The sequence below is a fragment of the Nematolebias whitei genome, chromosome 19 (genome assembly GCF_014905685.2).
Source record: "Nematolebias whitei isolate Nwh7 chromosome 19, NemWhi1, whole genome shotgun sequence".
Taxonomy (NCBI): Eukaryota; Metazoa; Chordata; class Actinopteri; order Cyprinodontiformes; family Rivulidae; genus Nematolebias; species Nematolebias whitei.
In genome coordinates, this window is record NC_056516.1 from 25,420,837 (window position 1) to 25,437,742 (window position 16,906).

The 16,906-nt window shown below is 40.3% G+C and overlaps 2 protein-coding genes across 2 annotated transcripts in view; one reads left to right on the plus strand and one right to left on the minus strand.

Annotated features, from left to right (window-relative positions):
• Positions 1–66: 66 nt before the first annotated feature.
• gmnn (geminin DNA replication inhibitor) lies at positions 67–3,277 on the plus strand. The gene is made up of 7 exons (XM_037692876.1): positions 67–97; positions 368–430; positions 1,533–1,631; positions 1,751–1,895; positions 1,961–2,043; positions 2,382–2,492; positions 2,948–3,277. Exons 2-7 carry the CDS (start codon positions 383–385, stop codon positions 3,128–3,130), a joined length of 669 nt encoding a protein of 222 aa, XP_037548804.1. The 5' UTR covers positions 67–97; positions 368–382; the 3' UTR covers positions 3,131–3,277.
• A 2,960-nt stretch (positions 3,278–6,237) lies between these two features.
• The window catches only part of ripor2 (RHO family interacting cell polarization regulator 2), a 76,971-nt gene continuing 66,302 nt past the window's right edge, over positions 6,238–16,906 (minus strand). Inside the window, exons 10-22 of the mRNA XM_037692971.1 lie at positions 15,549–15,674; positions 15,311–15,459; positions 14,875–15,004; positions 12,082–12,822; positions 11,766–11,950; positions 10,834–10,996; positions 10,611–10,743; positions 10,357–10,518; positions 8,791–8,970; positions 8,504–8,706; positions 8,344–8,427; positions 7,805–7,895; positions 6,238–6,713 (exon numbers count right to left, since the gene is read on the minus strand). Of these exons, the coding sequence (XP_037548899.1) occupies positions 6,613–6,713; positions 7,805–7,895; positions 8,344–8,427; positions 8,504–8,706; positions 8,791–8,970; positions 10,357–10,518; positions 10,611–10,743; positions 10,834–10,996; positions 11,766–11,950; positions 12,082–12,822; positions 14,875–15,004; positions 15,311–15,459; positions 15,549–15,674 (2,448 nt within the window). The 3' untranslated portion in view covers positions 6,238–6,612. The remainder of the gene's footprint in view (positions 6,714–7,804; positions 7,896–8,343; positions 8,428–8,503; positions 8,707–8,790; positions 8,971–10,356; positions 10,519–10,610; positions 10,744–10,833; positions 10,997–11,765; positions 11,951–12,081; positions 12,823–14,874; positions 15,005–15,310; positions 15,460–15,548; positions 15,675–16,906) is intronic.

A 16,906-nucleotide genomic window follows, 5' to 3' on the forward strand; every position in this document is an offset into this window, starting at 1 on the left:
GGTGGACGTACCATGTGACTGAATGGGCGTATTTAAGCGGGTTGGCGCGAGATTCTTATTATTCAAGGAGCGGCGGTGTGTTTTTTTCTGCGAGAAGGTAAGATAATGGCTTTCATCATAACGATGCTAGTTAAATTTTCTTCACTGCTGCTAATTATTAAGTCGCTGACAAGGCTTCTAGTCGAAGACGAGTTTTTTTGATAACAGTTTTGTGGCTTTGCGAGGCGCAACACGAAGCTACCTTTGACTTAGCATTAGCAAACATGGTGGCCTTGTTTACAGCGACATTTTAAGCAGATAACTAAAAGCCAGACCTGAAACTAATTTTGGTGTTGCCTGTTCTGTGTTTTTTATAATCTCTAATTAGAGCCTCGTAAAGAAAATGAGTTCCACTGGAAAACAGAGTCAAAAGTCCAACGAAAATATAATGGTAAGTTATTTATTTCTTCTTGAATTGTGTTGTTGGCTGCTTTTCCTGAGTCTGATTTTACTAAAGGTTTCTTCTTCATGAGGGAGTTTTTCCTTTCCACTGTCTCCTTCATGCTTGCTCAAGATGAGAGTTCTGCGATTGAGATCAATTTAAAGCAGTCTGCTCCTCGGATAAATGTTAACTTATTATTTTTGTATATGAATGTTTCTGTTCGGTGCTCTGAGATGACTTCTGTTGTGACTTGGCACTATGTAAATAAACTGAATTGAATAGGTTTAATGGTTATAAATGCATTATTTTATAATTTTTTTTACTCAAGTTAAGAGTACTAAAGTTTTTTTCTTTGTACTTGGAATTACAGCAGCTGCCATTTTAAGTAGAAATGTTTATTATAATATTTTGAATCTTTATTTATTGTGTTACACATTTAAAATATGAGCTGAGTTTTTTTTTTTAATTCAAAGAACAGTCAAGTTTATATCCCATTGCTAAATCTAAGTCGCAAACTATAATCTTTTTAAGGACAACACTTTGTTTTCACTAATTGGATTTATCAAAAGGGGTGTGAATAATGTCAGCTGGTTAAGCTGGTTTCAGCCCAGTTGATGTAATGTTTTCTTTTTTTTATTTATTTTTTTATTTACATGTTTTCTAAAAAGTGGGAGCAATAGACTGCCTCCTATAATCAACAACATGGCATTACAAATGTGGCATAGCTTTTTCTCTTGGAACAAATCACTAAAAAGATTACAGTTTATTTTCCTTAAACAATAGCACTGTTAAAGTCTAGCCAAATATTAACTGGGCTTTTGGTAGCTGCTCTCTAATTTATATTTAAGAAACTTTCCCACGGCTGTTAAGACGGTCTGTGCTCTTCACCTCTTGTTCTCTGGCTGCACATGACCTCCACCATGGTGACAGTGTAACTATAAGGCTAAGTGACCTGATGATAAGCCCTGCTGAACACAGGCTTTAGAAAAAGAGTACCTTTTGTCCAAAAAAGTTTCCTGTGGAACCTAATCACTTATTTCTAAAGACTAGTGTCGGATAGGATCTGTAGCTGTTGCTAATGCATGAGGTCAAACTTATTTGTGCCTTGCAGAGCTTTTTTGCACCATCTCAACTTAAAATGGCACAACCCAGGCAAAGTCTGCAGGTTCTTCAACCCTCAGCAGTCAACACAAGTTTGAGGTCAGCTCAGGTATGTGATTCTTGTCAAAAGAACTGATCTGTTTTGATTGCATTAGTGGGATAAGTTAAAAGTCCAGTGACATGTATGGGCTAGCTTCTTAAGTTTTTTTTTGGGGGGGGGGATTTTAGATGGGAAAAGCCAAGCGGAAACAGTGGAAACCTGATCAAACCAGAGGTCCCAAGAGGGTAAAGATGGAAGTAAAATCCACACAAACAGAAGCTGATTGTTTACCAGCTGGTGTCTCTCAAGAAGCTCATGACCTTATGGTCAAAGGTACGCTCTACTTTATTATAAGTTTTACTACTTGGCTTTGTCTTAAACTTCTGCTGCTGTTGTAGAAACTCCGCCTTCCACTTACTGGAAAATAGTTGCTGAGGAGCGTCGAGAGGCGTTGTACAACGTCCTCCAGGAGAATGAGAAGGTGAGTTAATCACTAAGACTCCGCTAATGGTTAGCTGGCTGAGTTGTTCCCACGCTCTCCCTAAATTGACCTTTGTGGGCCTCAGTCCATCTGGAAGTTAATTTTAAAGAAACTGCACCTAAAGACTAACATGAATTAAGACAATGGCATTTTTCTACAATCGCGCCCAGTTATGGTACATTAATACCCAATGTTTATTTATTTATTTTCTCTTTAGGATCAAAGTTGGATTGTCTGAAGCTTGCTTTGCCATTGACTTTATAATTTTTTTTGTTGAACTTCTTCTTAAAAATAACTTCTAGTGTTTTTATTGTTTTCTATACATCTCCTAAATCTAGTTGCATAAAGATATTGAGGCCAAAGATGAACAGATTGGACTTCTTCAGAGTGAAAATGAAGAGCTGCAGGAGATGGCACAACACGTCCAGTACATGGCCGATATGATCGAGGTATGAATCTTTACATCACCACAGGTGATCCTGGGGACACCAAGGGAAGCAAGGACATTCAATTCTAGCATAATTTGGTCTTATAATAATATAATAAATCTGAAACTTTTTTTTTTTTTCCTGCGTCTGTTACTGAGAGGCTTGACCAAGACCAGAACTTGGATCTCAATGAAAAGACTAGAAATGATCAAGTTTTACCTCATTATTGTTTTACTTTATTATTCAAAAGTGCAACATTACAAGAAAGACATGAATTGAACTGCAGCTCTTGAACACTGACATTCTTGGTAACCGTTTATTTATAACCTGTATTGAGTGTATGCATAATTAATTTTTTTCCAATGTGACTGTTAGTTTCAAATTTTGTTGCATTTAAAATCTCTAATTTGGTTGTTAAATGTGTTCTTGGTTCTCCATAAGCTCCACATAATATTTTTTTTTTTTTTTTTTTTAAGAGGTTGACTGGGAAGTGTCCTGACAGTCTGGGGGAAATGAAGGACATTGCTCTTGATGTGGACAGTAAGTCAGAGCAGGAGGAGGAGGAAGATGAAGAGGAGCAGGACATTGATGGGAGCGATGTGGAATATGAAGAAACCTCAGACCAGGAACAAGCGGGACCCTCAGGAGAGCAGGATTAACCAGAGAAACCTGACTGCAGCTGGTTCTCCATTGAGGATGTCTTGTATCTTGATACTGTTTAAACTGGTTATTTTAAAGGACATTATTTTTGGGGCTACAACTATTTTAAACGACCAGTAAAAGTTTTTCAAATTTTTTTTTGTATAGATATTTTTGATAAGTTGAGGAAAAATTGCTTCAGCAACGCGATTTTCACTTTGAACTACAGAAGATGAGTTGGGTCATAAGATGTAGGAGCAGCAGTTTCTGAAAGACAACTTTTGTCATTTGTTAAATTAATTAAAACTCGTTTGGCACTTGACTCTTCAACCAACTGATTTACACCACGTGTCCTGATGAGTTCTTTGTTTGGATGTACAGTAGTTTCTTGTTGCTGAATGTGGCCAGAGGAGTTTAGTTGTGTAAAATAAACTTTATTTTTTTTACTTTTTTGGGGGGGCTGGTTTTACTCTTAATGGCTGAGCTTATCTTGCAAGGCAGTTTGCTTGTAGGACTTTCCTGGAGGCTGTAACCAATAAAATACAATGACAATAAAAACTATAGTACTTTTTATGGTAAGTTCCCCTAAACCAGGGGTCTGCAACATGCGGCTCTGGAGCCACATGTGGCCCTTTGGTCTCTTTAGCAGCCCTTTTTTTAAGCTTTGACCAAAACTGACACAAAACAGAATTTTATTGGTTATACAAACAAAAAAAGATGAGTTCAAACAGATTTGCAGTCATTTCTTTTGCAAATATGTGAACACTGGAGCGAGTACAAGGAATAAAACTTATGCTTTATTTCTTTATATGAAGAACTGTCTGCATGTTTATTAAGAAACATGGTCAAAACTGAAAATTTTCCCCTTTACAAGAATCAGGTCTTTATCTTTAATAAATGTTAAAACAAATTATATATTTTTTTTGCTTCGTCACCCGTATTGCCCACAAAAGCCCCCTTCAGCAAACCTAAAGTGGCCCATGGGCCACCAGTTGATAACCACAGGTGTAGCAGGTTATGGCTAGAGCAGTTTGTCAAACAGCAACTACATTTTTGTTATTTCAGCTTTAGATTTAAGAAGTTTGCTCTTATGGGTTCATTAATTTTTATAAACGAGCAAAAAAATATATCTTTTGTGCCACAAACTAAAACTTTGTAGCTGTTGCAAGTGTAATCTTGTATTGAAAGTAATTCAGAACATCCAACTCTTGACAAACAACAGAACCATTTAAATATGCAAAAATAAACTTTATTGCAACATTTGAGCACAGGAAATACTGCTGACCACAGATGAGTAGTTTGCAATTAAGACGATCCAGTGGGGAAGCCGTTGACCACAGATTATTCCAGAAAATGTTATTTTTAATAACTAAATATGCACATTTATACCAGTGGTTAGGACTCTTGTCAACCACTGAATCAAACACTGGTCAGCTGCAAGTTTGAAGTATTGTGCACAAAAAGTTAATTTAAATACTAAAATACTGTACTGCTATGCACAAAACAGAAAACATTTGCTTTAAGGTTTGGACCATGTTTTGCAAAAGGCTGTATAGAAAAAACATTTTAGTAATTTCACTCCTTTTACAGGTTATATTACAAGAAAAAAATATTACCCTCATTAATATGGCTTTAAACTGGACTGACAAGTTACAACCAAATGCAACAAGGTCTATTTATTGTGCTTCTTTAGTTAGGTCCGTCTCAAATGAAAAATGCATTCCCCTTCCAAAAACAGTGAATAAATCGGTTTCCTCTGGTTACAGTGAATCACTCAAACTAAATGTATTGAAGTCCAGATAAATTAACAAAAAAAAAAAAAAAAAATAGGGGGAAAATTATGATTCGTAAACTGTTAAATCTCAAATGAATCAATTGTAGGTAATATTTCCTACATATTCACAGAATCTGCTCTTTAAGTCCAAATAATACAATTACAAGGACTAAATAAATAAGACGGTGGGTTTTGTCACTGCGTTAGAACTGAACTCAGTAGTTTATGTAAGAAATGTATGTAGGAATCAGACCCAAACAGAATTATTCTGCAATAAAACCCACTTCTAATGCGTTAGCCCACATGTATCCAAACATGTGCAGCGAGCCAGAATCCAGGCTGTAATACTCCACGCAGCAGATCCTCTGTTCAAACACAGAGGGAGTGCGTTTTCAGGGAATCCTAACTGGATTTATTGCCCCACAGTGGCTCCTGACCGAGTAGGAAAACTATATTTACAAAAGCATCAGATCAAGGCTCAGGTGGTCAAAGCTGACAATATCACATGGATTTTTCCTCAAAAAAACAAATATATGTACAAAAAAATTGCACTTATTTAACCGTAAGTACGAGAAAATCCAGATGTAAACTGTTGATCGAGGGAACCGTTGCTGACCTGCTTCTCACTTAAATGTATTAACAGGTAAAAGGTGTTCATTTGATACAACTACAAAATATGTAAACTCTTGAACGAGTAATCATTTGAACTTTTACATTTTCTCTGAGAATGTTACAGCTTCACAAGTTATCACGTGAGGCTCATCAGCGGAGCACAGGACGCATCTGCATGTGCTTATTTAACTTAAAAACACCTATTTTAATGTAAATCTTGCATTTTAATTAGTTGTATTGGGGAATTCTGTAACATTTCTCGATTTGTTCAGTTGTCCTGGAGCTGTTAAAGTTGAACAGAATGTGTGAAATTAGTCGGTGCATCCTGTGAGCTTTTTGAACCTGTGAAATAAATTCAAATTTACAGCCGTACACTTGCTTTCATTTTCATTAAAAAAAGGGGCACAGATGCAAAGTTGAGATTGTATTCATAACATTTTTGAATTTGTAACTTTTTGATCTGTATTCTCAGAGAAAATGTCCACGTTTAAGTAATTTCATTTATCCAAGAGCCAACACATTTCTAAGTTAACTTTTTACCTGTAAATACTTTTCGTTTAGCATCCTTACTCTGTATATCACTTCTAAACAAAGTATCCACAAATATGCCTCTTCCAAGCACAGGAGAATCCCTGAAACTCCCAACGGTATGTACTGAAACAAAAAACATTGAACAATATACTGTATGTCATGCCTGTGTAGAAGATATTTACAAGCTCTGCAGCCGGGTGCAACCTTGTGAAATGCTTCAAATGCAAATAAAGAGCTGAAACGTGCTGAAGGAATTCTGGACAGATCACACAGCTGACTGGACCAGTCAAAACATCTGCAGTGGTGGTTAAAGAGATGCTGTTTGAAGGGTGTTTCCTCTGCAGTAGCTTTGGGTCCAAACTCCAGTTTCTACTTCCAGTTTAACCCGACCGGTCTGTCTGGCTCAGAAAGCAGGCGGGGGAACGTGTGCAGGAGGGGTTCAGGTTGTGTGTGTTAAGTTTTGTTTGGTGTTAGTAGAAGTTGGAAAACGCCAGCTCTCCCTTCCCCAGAGGTGTGGCGCTGAAGCGGTGCCCGTGAGGTCTGATTGGAAACGGTGCAAACTTTAGTTTAAAGTGGCGTAACGGCTCAGAAGGCGGTGGTGACGGCGTTCCCTCGCCGCGTGCCCAAACGGATCATCTCCCCCACCACTGTGTCCAGCTGCTCGTAGGCCAGCCGCCCCTCCTCGCCTACAACAATAACCGCCAGTGTTAAATATAAACACGCTGCTTTATATGGGGTGCCGTTTGTAAAGTTACAGTCAAAAGTTAATAGCAATATTCTGGCTTATTTAGCATTTCATAAGAATTTTTTTATTTTTTTTTTCCAAGTCATATTTTCACCATGTTATTCATACATTTATACATGTCATAGTTTCAAACTATTTAATTTACAAGCTAAATATTTAGTTTAGAAACTAAATATTTAACTATTTAGTTAGCAAGCTAAATATTTAGCTCCACACTAAATATTTAGTTTACAAACTAAATTTTTATGTCCAAGCTAAATGTTTAATTTACAAACTAAATATTTAACTTCCAAGCTAAATATTTATTTTCAAAACTAAACATTTAATTTCTAAGCTAAACATTTAATTCCCTAACTAAATATTCAATTTGCTAACCAAATATTTAACTCTAACCTAAATATTTATTTACCAAGCTAAACATTTAATTTTCAAAATAAATATTTAATTTGCTAGTTAAATATTTAGCTCAGACCTAAATATTTACCTTGCATTTTAAATATTTAGTTTGCGAATTTAACATTTAGCTTGGCCATAAACATTTTGGTAAACTAAATATTTAGTGTGGAGCTAAATATTTAGCTTGCTAACTAAATATTTAACTTGCAAGTATTTAGTTTGTAAACTAAATATTTAGCTTGTAAATTAAATATTTATTTTGGAACTATGACATTTATAAATATATGAATAACATGGTGAAAATATGACTGAAAAAAAACCCCACCATCTTTTCTCATGAAAGGCTAAATAAACCAAAATGTTGCTGTTAATTTTTGACTGTAACTATACAAATGGCACCCCACAGCTTCAAACTGTTTTTATATACAGTAAAAAGATACTTTGACAAATACAACCCATCAAAAGAACATGGCAGGTTAACTTCTGATGCTCTCAGGCTGGTTAAACCAAGTTTAAAATCTTTTTATTTTAGGCATTTAATGATTTAAACGTTTCCAAACCTAATTTTGTAAGGGATTGTTAGGCTATAAACAGAAATCTGAGAAAGAAGGGATTTTTATTAACAGCACCGCTCACCGAATGTTAGCAGGGTTTCTATGGCGACGTGGCGAAGCTCCTCATCGGCTGAATCACACAGCGCTACGACCGCTTTGATACTCTCCACTGCCTACAGTCGGACAGATAAGATCACTCTTTAGAGGTTACGGGAACATTTTGAAATCACACATTTCTCTTCATCATATAAAGATCCAGAACTGTGCAAAAGTCTCGAGTCAAATGAGCCACACTTTCCTGTTTTAAATAGAAGGAGATGGTTTATTTTAATGCCGAGATCTCTTCATTTGCCAATTTTCTAGTTATTTCCAGCACAAACACTACACATTATTCTGCCACAGTCAAGTTCAAGAACTGGAGTCCACCAGACAGAGAACGAGTGTAAAAGGAGTGAAATCCCCCTCATAAATTTGGAAAATCATCAGGAAACTTGAACAAGGCTATTTCAAAAGATTGCAAGAACGACTCATTCCGTAGAAGTCAAGTTTAAATACATTGGGGTGGTTTGCCACTCTTGCACAGTCTTAACTAACATCTGTAAAGAACGGGGAGACACTGACCTGCAGGCAGCTGAGAGCCGAGCAGGCGGCCCTCTGACTCTGGACTCCAGCCTCTGACAGAGCCTGAGTGTAGCACTCCACCGCCTGCACACAACAAACATTTGAACTGGTTTCACATCACCTACACCGTGACGTTCTCTGCTGCTGCAGCCCTGCTCACCCTTGTCTTGAAATGCTGGTTTGACGCTCCAGAGGAGAGGTAGCCAGCTGCTGCCTTGTTGACCTGAGGGTCCTCTGCAGTGAGCAGGGAGGCCAGGGCTTTCAGGGTGCCACTTCGAGGCCAGAGAGTTGACAGAGGCACCTCCTTCAGTTCTGTTAGACACCCAGAATAATCCCCACTGCACAGGACCTCTGCAAACCTCTCTGCATATGAAACAGACTCAAAAATCAGAGTGTGAAACTAAATGAGGTTGTAGGTCAATTTAAAAAAAAATTTTTTTTGCTGACCCTCTCTCGCCAGGTGCAGCAGGTGTGTCTCCATGTCCTGAACTTCATGTTCTAAGATGTAGCTGTGGAACTGGAACACGGTCAGGACGTCCTGGGAGAGAGCAGCAGCTGCAGGATGTTGGCTGTGAGACGCAGCCAGATCGCTCCTGTCCACCATCTCACCCACTACCATACTGATCACTGGGAAAAAAAAAAAAAATAAAACCTGAGTAGGATGTTCACAGCTGACAATAGTTTCACAATAAAATGCATTTAATTTCTAAATAGCACTATTACTTTTCAGATTATAGTAATATAGGTTCACCTTTTTAACACACAGCAACTTAGACAGAAGCTGAGCTGTTTTGTTCTTAAACAGGGGCACCACCAAAAGGGGGGCCAGGGCAGCCCTGGTCACCCCTGAAAAATTGTTGGGCCCCCTACTGGCCAGACAGATTTATCGTCTTGAGTCCCAAGATTTTACTTGGTGTGCATTGTTAATTTCTTCTAGCTTTTTAGAATTATTAGAACCTCAAACAAAGAAACATTGTTTTAAGCAATTATGAGTTAAAAGCATACATAAATATTTTTATTTAAAATTAAAAATAAAACTTCAAACCTAGCCCCCCTGAATCATGACAATCAGTCTAAAACTAATGTCCTAAACATTACGATGCAGAGTTTCAGGAGGTTAATTATATGTAATATATATTTTTTATAAATATAAATTTGAGAGAGGACAAGCTTCAACAAGTTGAGTATTGACAGGGCTTTGCTCAACAAGTTACATCACCTCTAAATAATAAACTAAAGGAGACCTATGTGTATCAGGAGATTCTCTTAAGTCCTGTATAAATGACAACATTATTAAAAACTTATGCAAAGTGTTTTAGAAAATTACTCTGAATACGATTTATGCATTTCCTTTTTTAGACCTGGGTTAAAGACAAACAATCACTGTAGTCACAAAACCTTTGTTGGGTTTTCTCTGACATCAGCTGTTATCAAACACTTCATATGCAACTTCACATCAAGTCAGGGATGAGGTCATACTGGGTTCAAATAAACACATTTCTGCCTTTTTAAGCTACATTGTAATACCTGTAGCGTCCCGACCCTTCATTATTATATATTGTGTATTTACCTGTTAAATGCAGGTGATCATGTCTGTGTGTGTGTGAGTGTGTTGGTTTGCACAAATATCTCAGTGGCCACACTTTAATGAAACTTTCAGAAAGTAATCCTTTGATGGAGATCTGATATTGATTAAAATTTGGAGTCAATCCATTTCAAGATGGCTGCTACAGCTAATTAACCACAGAAGACGCAAAGGTGGCTAAAACATTAGCAGCTTTATAGAGAATGAGCTGAAATTTTGTGCGGTAGTAGCTGAGAGTCATTCACAAAACACACTCCGACCTCTAACAGACTGCGTCGTCCTTATCAAAGAGGCGGGTGAAACACGTTCCTTCAAGAAGTGCTAGATTCACAGAGTTGTACTCATGAACACATTAAAAGGAGCAAAGAGTCGACTTTCAGCACAATCTGCGATACGTTTGCAGAAATAAACCAGAGGGATGTTCCAACCTGTCTCAGCACTGTGTGGGTATCTGTCCTGCAGCACTGTTGTGTAGCGCTGCTTCATGTGTGTGAACACTCGGTCCAGCGTGGTGTGGAAAAGCCCCGCAGAGCCGCTGCACTCAGACCACAACGTCATCAGCTGAGGGCGCTCGGCCAGGCTCGGGAGGACTGGAGACACAAGACAGAAGGTTAAACGATGCAAACCTTCATTTTAAAAGCTGCACAATAAAAGAAAGTATATAATTTTTATATATTTTTACCGTCAGCAGCTGACGTAAGAGCTCCCAGCAGGTCCACGCTGATCTCTGCGAGCTCCTCCAGCAGCTGCGTCTGTCCGGACAGTTTAAGGAGCAGACGACGCCGCTGCCACACTCCGACCCCGCTGCTCAACAACTGCCGCGACATTTACAGACAAATGTGCGTGAGGCGGCAAAGTACACTTGAGCATCCAAGTCCAACTCCACAGATAGCAGAAGACACTACCTGTATGAGGTGACTACAGTACTGGAGGTGGATGACGATAGCCACATCCAGGTTTTCGTTGCCAGTGGTGAGAGGCATGGGACTTCCTGCCACGCTGTTTCCCACCCCGGTGTCCTCGGTCAGGGCTTCACTCAGGTGTCCCCTCGCCTCTGGGTGCTGGCTCCTGAACAGCACATACCAAGAGTAACCACAGGGTGACGTCAGAATCACACAAACTGCACTTTTAGTATTCGTTTTATTTTAGTGCTGAGGTCATGCTAAAGAAATTTGTCCAGATGATTTTTTTATTGGAGAGCTCAAACTGATTACATAAGTTGGAGAAGGGCCTGGATCTTACCCCACAAGTTCTGTGTAACTAACAAAGCCCAAGAAGTACACTTTAAAATTTTACATAACATATACCTCGTGAACTGTATCATTGTCAAATTCACAGATATTAATGACTCTTGTCTGTTTTGTAGAAAAAACAACTTAAACACAACATTGCATTTATGTTTGAGTTGCAACATATCCAAAACATTTTGGAGTGACCTTGAATCTCACATTTTTTGATCGACTAAAACTGCATGCTCATAAAATCTCCAAAATATTATTTGCTATTACAGTAACTGTGAAAGTTGTAAGTTTGAACATATACTCAATTTTATCATTTTATATGAAAAATCTTTCATCCACAAATTTGCACATTTGATACTAAATTTTATTCATTTTCAGTCGGAACTAAACTATCTGATCGATTCCCTTAAACTGATTAATAATTAACAAAAGCTAATTTGTTTCTTTCTAATTACAAATTATATTTTCTCGAATCCTCTGATAAAATTTTAATTAAATCAGGATTTTTCTGCCATAAAACCAAAATAAAAATCAGCTCACCTAAACCAGCTGTTTACCGTTCCTGATCTAGTTCAGTGCTTTCTGTAAGAACTCACTCAATCCTCTTTCCGTCAGCATCAAAAAGCGGAGACTTCTCTGGGGGGCTGTTAATGCCGACGTTATCGTCTCCTGTATCGTCATCGTCAAAATCAGAGGTGTTGAGGAAGTCAAAGCTCTCCAGAGCGCTCTCCACGGTCAGACTGAGGCTGGAGGAGCGACTCCTGTGGCCCGGGAGTCGACACTGTGGAAAAGCGGGACTTTAAAAACCAAAGGCATCGATAAAAGCTAAAGAGAATCAAGCTGCACTGAGGCTTTCTTTAGTCACGAAACTCAACTGAAAATCTAAAAGTACATCTTTTAACAGGAGTTCACCTTGAGGAGGTCCTCCAGGCGCATCACTTCCTGCTCCAGGTCCTGCAGCTCTCTGCAGCGGTGGGTCAGGGACTCCAGTTTTGTCAGCAGGCTGTGGATGGCCTCCTCCAGGCTGCTCTCCAGAAACGCCCTGCTCCCCTCTCCCGCCCAGCTCAGGCTTCCTCCGCCCTCCGTGAAGCTCCCACCGGCCGGGGCGATTTCTGAAGACGTCAGCCTCTTCACGAGCTGCCTGGTCAAGCTGCCCGGCTCCTCCGTGTCCAACTCCACCGGTTTCAGCTCGTCTGCGTGATCCAGGAAAACGTCTTCCGGAGCGACAGTGGACAGGTGTCCGTCGGAGCACAGGGACGGAGCGGCGGAGCCGCAGTTGTAGCTGGAATTACGCTGGGACTCCGTGCGCTCCCACTCCGAGTCATCTGCGACATCTGCTTCATCGCTGGCAAAGCTGGCACTTGTCTTGCTCCCTCTACTACCAGTCTCCCCATCCTCTTCATACTCCTCCTCTTCCTCCTCCACTAAATGCTCCTCTGCAATGGAGTCCTCCCTTGTTTGGAGGATTTGTGTGGGTACGCACTCAGTTTCCGGGGGAGTAACTGTGATCTCGGGGTTGGACTGGCTCTGGGAGAAGGAAATCTGGGCTGGGCCGGGCACGGACCCTGATGTGTCGGAGAAGGTGAAGGACAGACGTTTGCACTCAGCCACACCGCAGCCGCCGTTCTCAAAGACATCATCTGGTAAGGTGGCCTGCGACGGACAACAACAAAGTCATTGCATGCAACCAAAAGATAAAAGACAGTTTTACATCTGTGCAGAAAATCATAGAAAAAAGATTTTCAGGATTATAAAAGAAAGACACAACAACCTGAGCTGGTTAAAGCTCTATCATGCAAAGAGGCTGTATGTGAAGACTATCCAGAAATACTGCAGTGGAAAGTGTCAAAGTGGAAAACTGTTCTGTGGTCAGACAAATAAAAATCTGAAATACTATTTGGAAACCACAAATGCAACATTATCCATACTAAAGATAAGAGGTTGGTGTTATGACACATTATCTGCCTGCCTCTCTGATGGTATGGGCGTGCATTAATGCTCATGACATGAGCAGCTTCTACCTTATTTTTTGCTGTATAAGTCACTTTTTTTTTTGTTGCTTAATTTGCACGTCCTGCGACTTATACGCCGCAGTTACGCATTTATGGGTTTTCCCATATTTACAAACCAATTTTTGGTACGATATGACCGTTTTCATTCAGTCATTTTATTCTGACTGATAATATTGAACACAACCATTTTCAGCCGCTAGATGGCACTCAAGTAGTATGGCATGCCAATGTATCATGTAATAGGTAAACTTGGCTATTAATGACACAATCAGCTTGCCTTAGCCTTCCACCGTCGTCTGCCTGGAGCAACCGTCAAATCAGCTTCATTTCGCTGCGCTGCCCCGGCAGAATGCAGCTGATTTGACCGTCAAAGTGCACTTATTAAGTAAAAGTTAAACTGAGACACACCTTTGCTATAATTTCGAGCAAACAAATAATTGTTTTTAAGTGTTAATCTTGTTAAATTCTTGTTAAAGTTCTCCCATGCACGCTCCTGCGACTGCCATTTGGCAGCCAATCGATTTTTGGCACAACGCCGGCCCACATGTCCAGGTTGTCTGCGGTGACGCATAATAGATGCAACTTATACGGCGAATTAACATATTTATGGATTTTTCCACTTTATTAGACATATTTGGACTGATGCGACTTATAGGGCGGAAAATACAGTACATCTGTAAAGTTGCCATTAATGCAGAAAAATACATACAGGCTTTAGAACAACATGCTCCCAACCAGATAAAACATTTTTTCCATCTAATTTTTCTTTCGGCTGTTCCCTCTTCATCACAGCGAATCATCATCCTCCATCTGTCGTCACTCCAAATACCTCCACGTCCTCTCTAACTGCATCATACACCTCCTCCTTTTTGGCCTTTCTCTTTGATTTTTAGATGGAGTCTTTTTTTTTTTTTTGTAAAATTCTAAATTATTTACGTTCTCAGGTTAGATAAATTAAATGTTCTCTATATGTAATTGTGAATAAAAATACAGATTTGTAAAATTTTCAGATTATTGCAGTTTCACAACATCCCATAAAAAAAATAAATAAATTAGGGTTTCATTATGAATTAAACTGTTTAGCCAATGAGTCACATGGTGAAGTAAAACAGAACAGAAAACAGTAAAAAAAGGTCACAGCCAGTCGTGCGTAAAGACATGCAAACAGCCACACACGGCGCTCTGTAGCCTCCATAGTGGGACTGAACACACCCAGGTGAGTCCACACCAGCAGAGTCAGTGAGAGGTGGGGCACACTCAGAATGGGGGTTAAGGGCCCACAGCACACTCACGTAGACCTCCAGACTGGATTTGGGCCTTGGCCGAAGCGAGGCCAGGTCACTGAAGGAGCGACTGCGTCTTAGCTTTTCTAGCAGCGTCTCTCGGAGCATCTGGAGGAAAGAGAGGCGCTGACGCTCCACGGGATACGGCTGATACTTCTTTACACACCGTGAGCAGGCGTATTATAGGACAGGGTGTGGGGGGAGGTTGTGAAAACAAAATTGTGCAAGTCAAAGGGTTATAATGTGGATACAGGTTGGATGAGGGTTGGTGCAGAGGTAGTGGTTAAATAAAGCACGATGCAACGCAGGTGTCCAGGTTATTGTGTAAGAATATGGTAAAAATAATAAAACCACAATATCCACGTGACGCAAAACAATCCCAAACCAACAGAGATGTGCGTTACACTCACAAAGAAGGAGTTGTCCTGGAAGGTGGGGGTCTCCGGCGTGCCCTGGCTGTAGACGGACACTCGTCTCTGAAGGACCGTGGCTTTACTCAAGTTCCCCGATGACAGAGTCAGGTCTTCAACGTCGAAGGGACTGAGCGAGGGGGAAGAAAATGAAGCGTCATACGTGCGATCCACCCACTGTCAAAAACCCAGTGAACCTGTAAAGACCACGTTTCTCCACACGGTGGGAGGAAGTCACAAACAGTGCAGACGCTGTGAGTGTTCAAGCGAGCATATGGACGGTCCTGTAATAGACTACTGGGATCAAAATAGATGCTGGCTTCATCTCATCACAACTCTGCTACCCAGACATTAGCTGCACATGCAGAGGGTGAATATTCTGTGGCACGTCTTTAAGAAATCTCCTTTTAGGAGCGCTGACAACGTTCGTACTTACTACCACGTCACCTCGAGGTTGAGTTTGATCGTGCCCAGGTCGTTGACGTCCACGGCCACCACCTGAGGCATGGCGGTGAACAGCTCCTTGGTCTCGCAGATGACGCTGCCCACCAGCATGTGAGTGGCCAAACCCTTCAGCTCGGTCACCTGATGAACACAAGAGCACAGATTTTACTCTTCCGTACAGGAAAAAGAAAGTTCAGAGCAGCCGCGCTGCGTCGTTTTTCTGCAGCGACCTTGATGTTGATGAGGTCGGCGATGAGAGGCATGAAGATCATCTCGTCTCCATCCCAGCTTTGTCTGGAGTTCACTTCAATCCTCCCTTTCAGCTTCCACCGCTGTCGACCGTACCGCATGAAGATCTGACGTAAAGGAACGAGCCGACAGAAACGAGAGAAATCAGAAACTGAAGTCATGAAAATACTTCCTTGTTTTTGTTCTTCACGACAAATTCGACCGAGGACACATACAGTCACGGATTATTTTATTTTCTTTAACAGGTTTTCTGTTTATACCCAAGTATTCCACCAGTGGGCACAATTACCATTCAGTCAAAACAACTTCTAGAAATTAAAGCGGCTAAATTAAATCCTGCGCTGCTCTGCCTGACAGTTTATATAATCATACCTGCTGTGTTGTTGCTGTTTTGGTCAGAAATGCTGTCTTTGCCTTTCTGCTTCTTTAGTTAGCTCAGCCTTATGTCGTTCTATTTTTTTTTTAAGTTTGTGACTGTGACTCGGATTTGATTTAGTAAATGTCTATAGTTTGAGCCATAACCTGCTCAGCTGGGGGGAGGGATCAGCTATACTGCATTTATACGTAAATAAATATTGATGGCTGACAAGTGATACAGCCACAACCTGCCATCTGTGTGATTTCAACCCCTCTTCTCCACAAAAGCGCCTGAACTTGTAAAACGAACGCTCAGCCGAGTGTATCCATCTCTACTTGCAGTGCACAGACGTAAAGGCTGTGAGTCACTGGGCAAAACAAGCGGGTGAGATTTCGTTTTGGGCTGGAGTTTTGGTAAATGGGTAATTAAGCATCCACGGACTGCAGTGAATTATGTAAGAGATAAAGTTACTAAGCAACAGCCGGCAGATGGAGTGATCAAGTCCTCTAAACGGAAGTGGAAATATACATCAGATGTTTTCTAAATGAAGCTGCTGGAGCAGGGCGATTCCGCTAAACTGCTTCGGGGGCCACGGTTACTGAAAGCCAAGAGCCCAGGGGCCGACAGCCAGCAATTAAAGTCATTATATTAAATAAACAGAGTATCACAATGATCTGTTGCCTTTTAAATTTGTTTATTTGGCTGCACTGAATCATAAACGCAATAAACAGAACCCAAATGTGTAATTCAAAGAAATTACATTTCAAGATTTATTTCCATGTAATAAAAGTAGAGATATTTTAATGTGAAACAATATTAAAAACAATTACTGTGCCTCCTATTTAACACATACTATTCTGTTCTGGGGGAGTGGTGGAGAAGAGGTTAGAGAAGGAGAGTCTGTGATCGGAAGGTCACTGGTTTGACCCCCCCCTGGACAGACAACATCAAAATGTGGATAGGAAAGGTGACGTACCCACG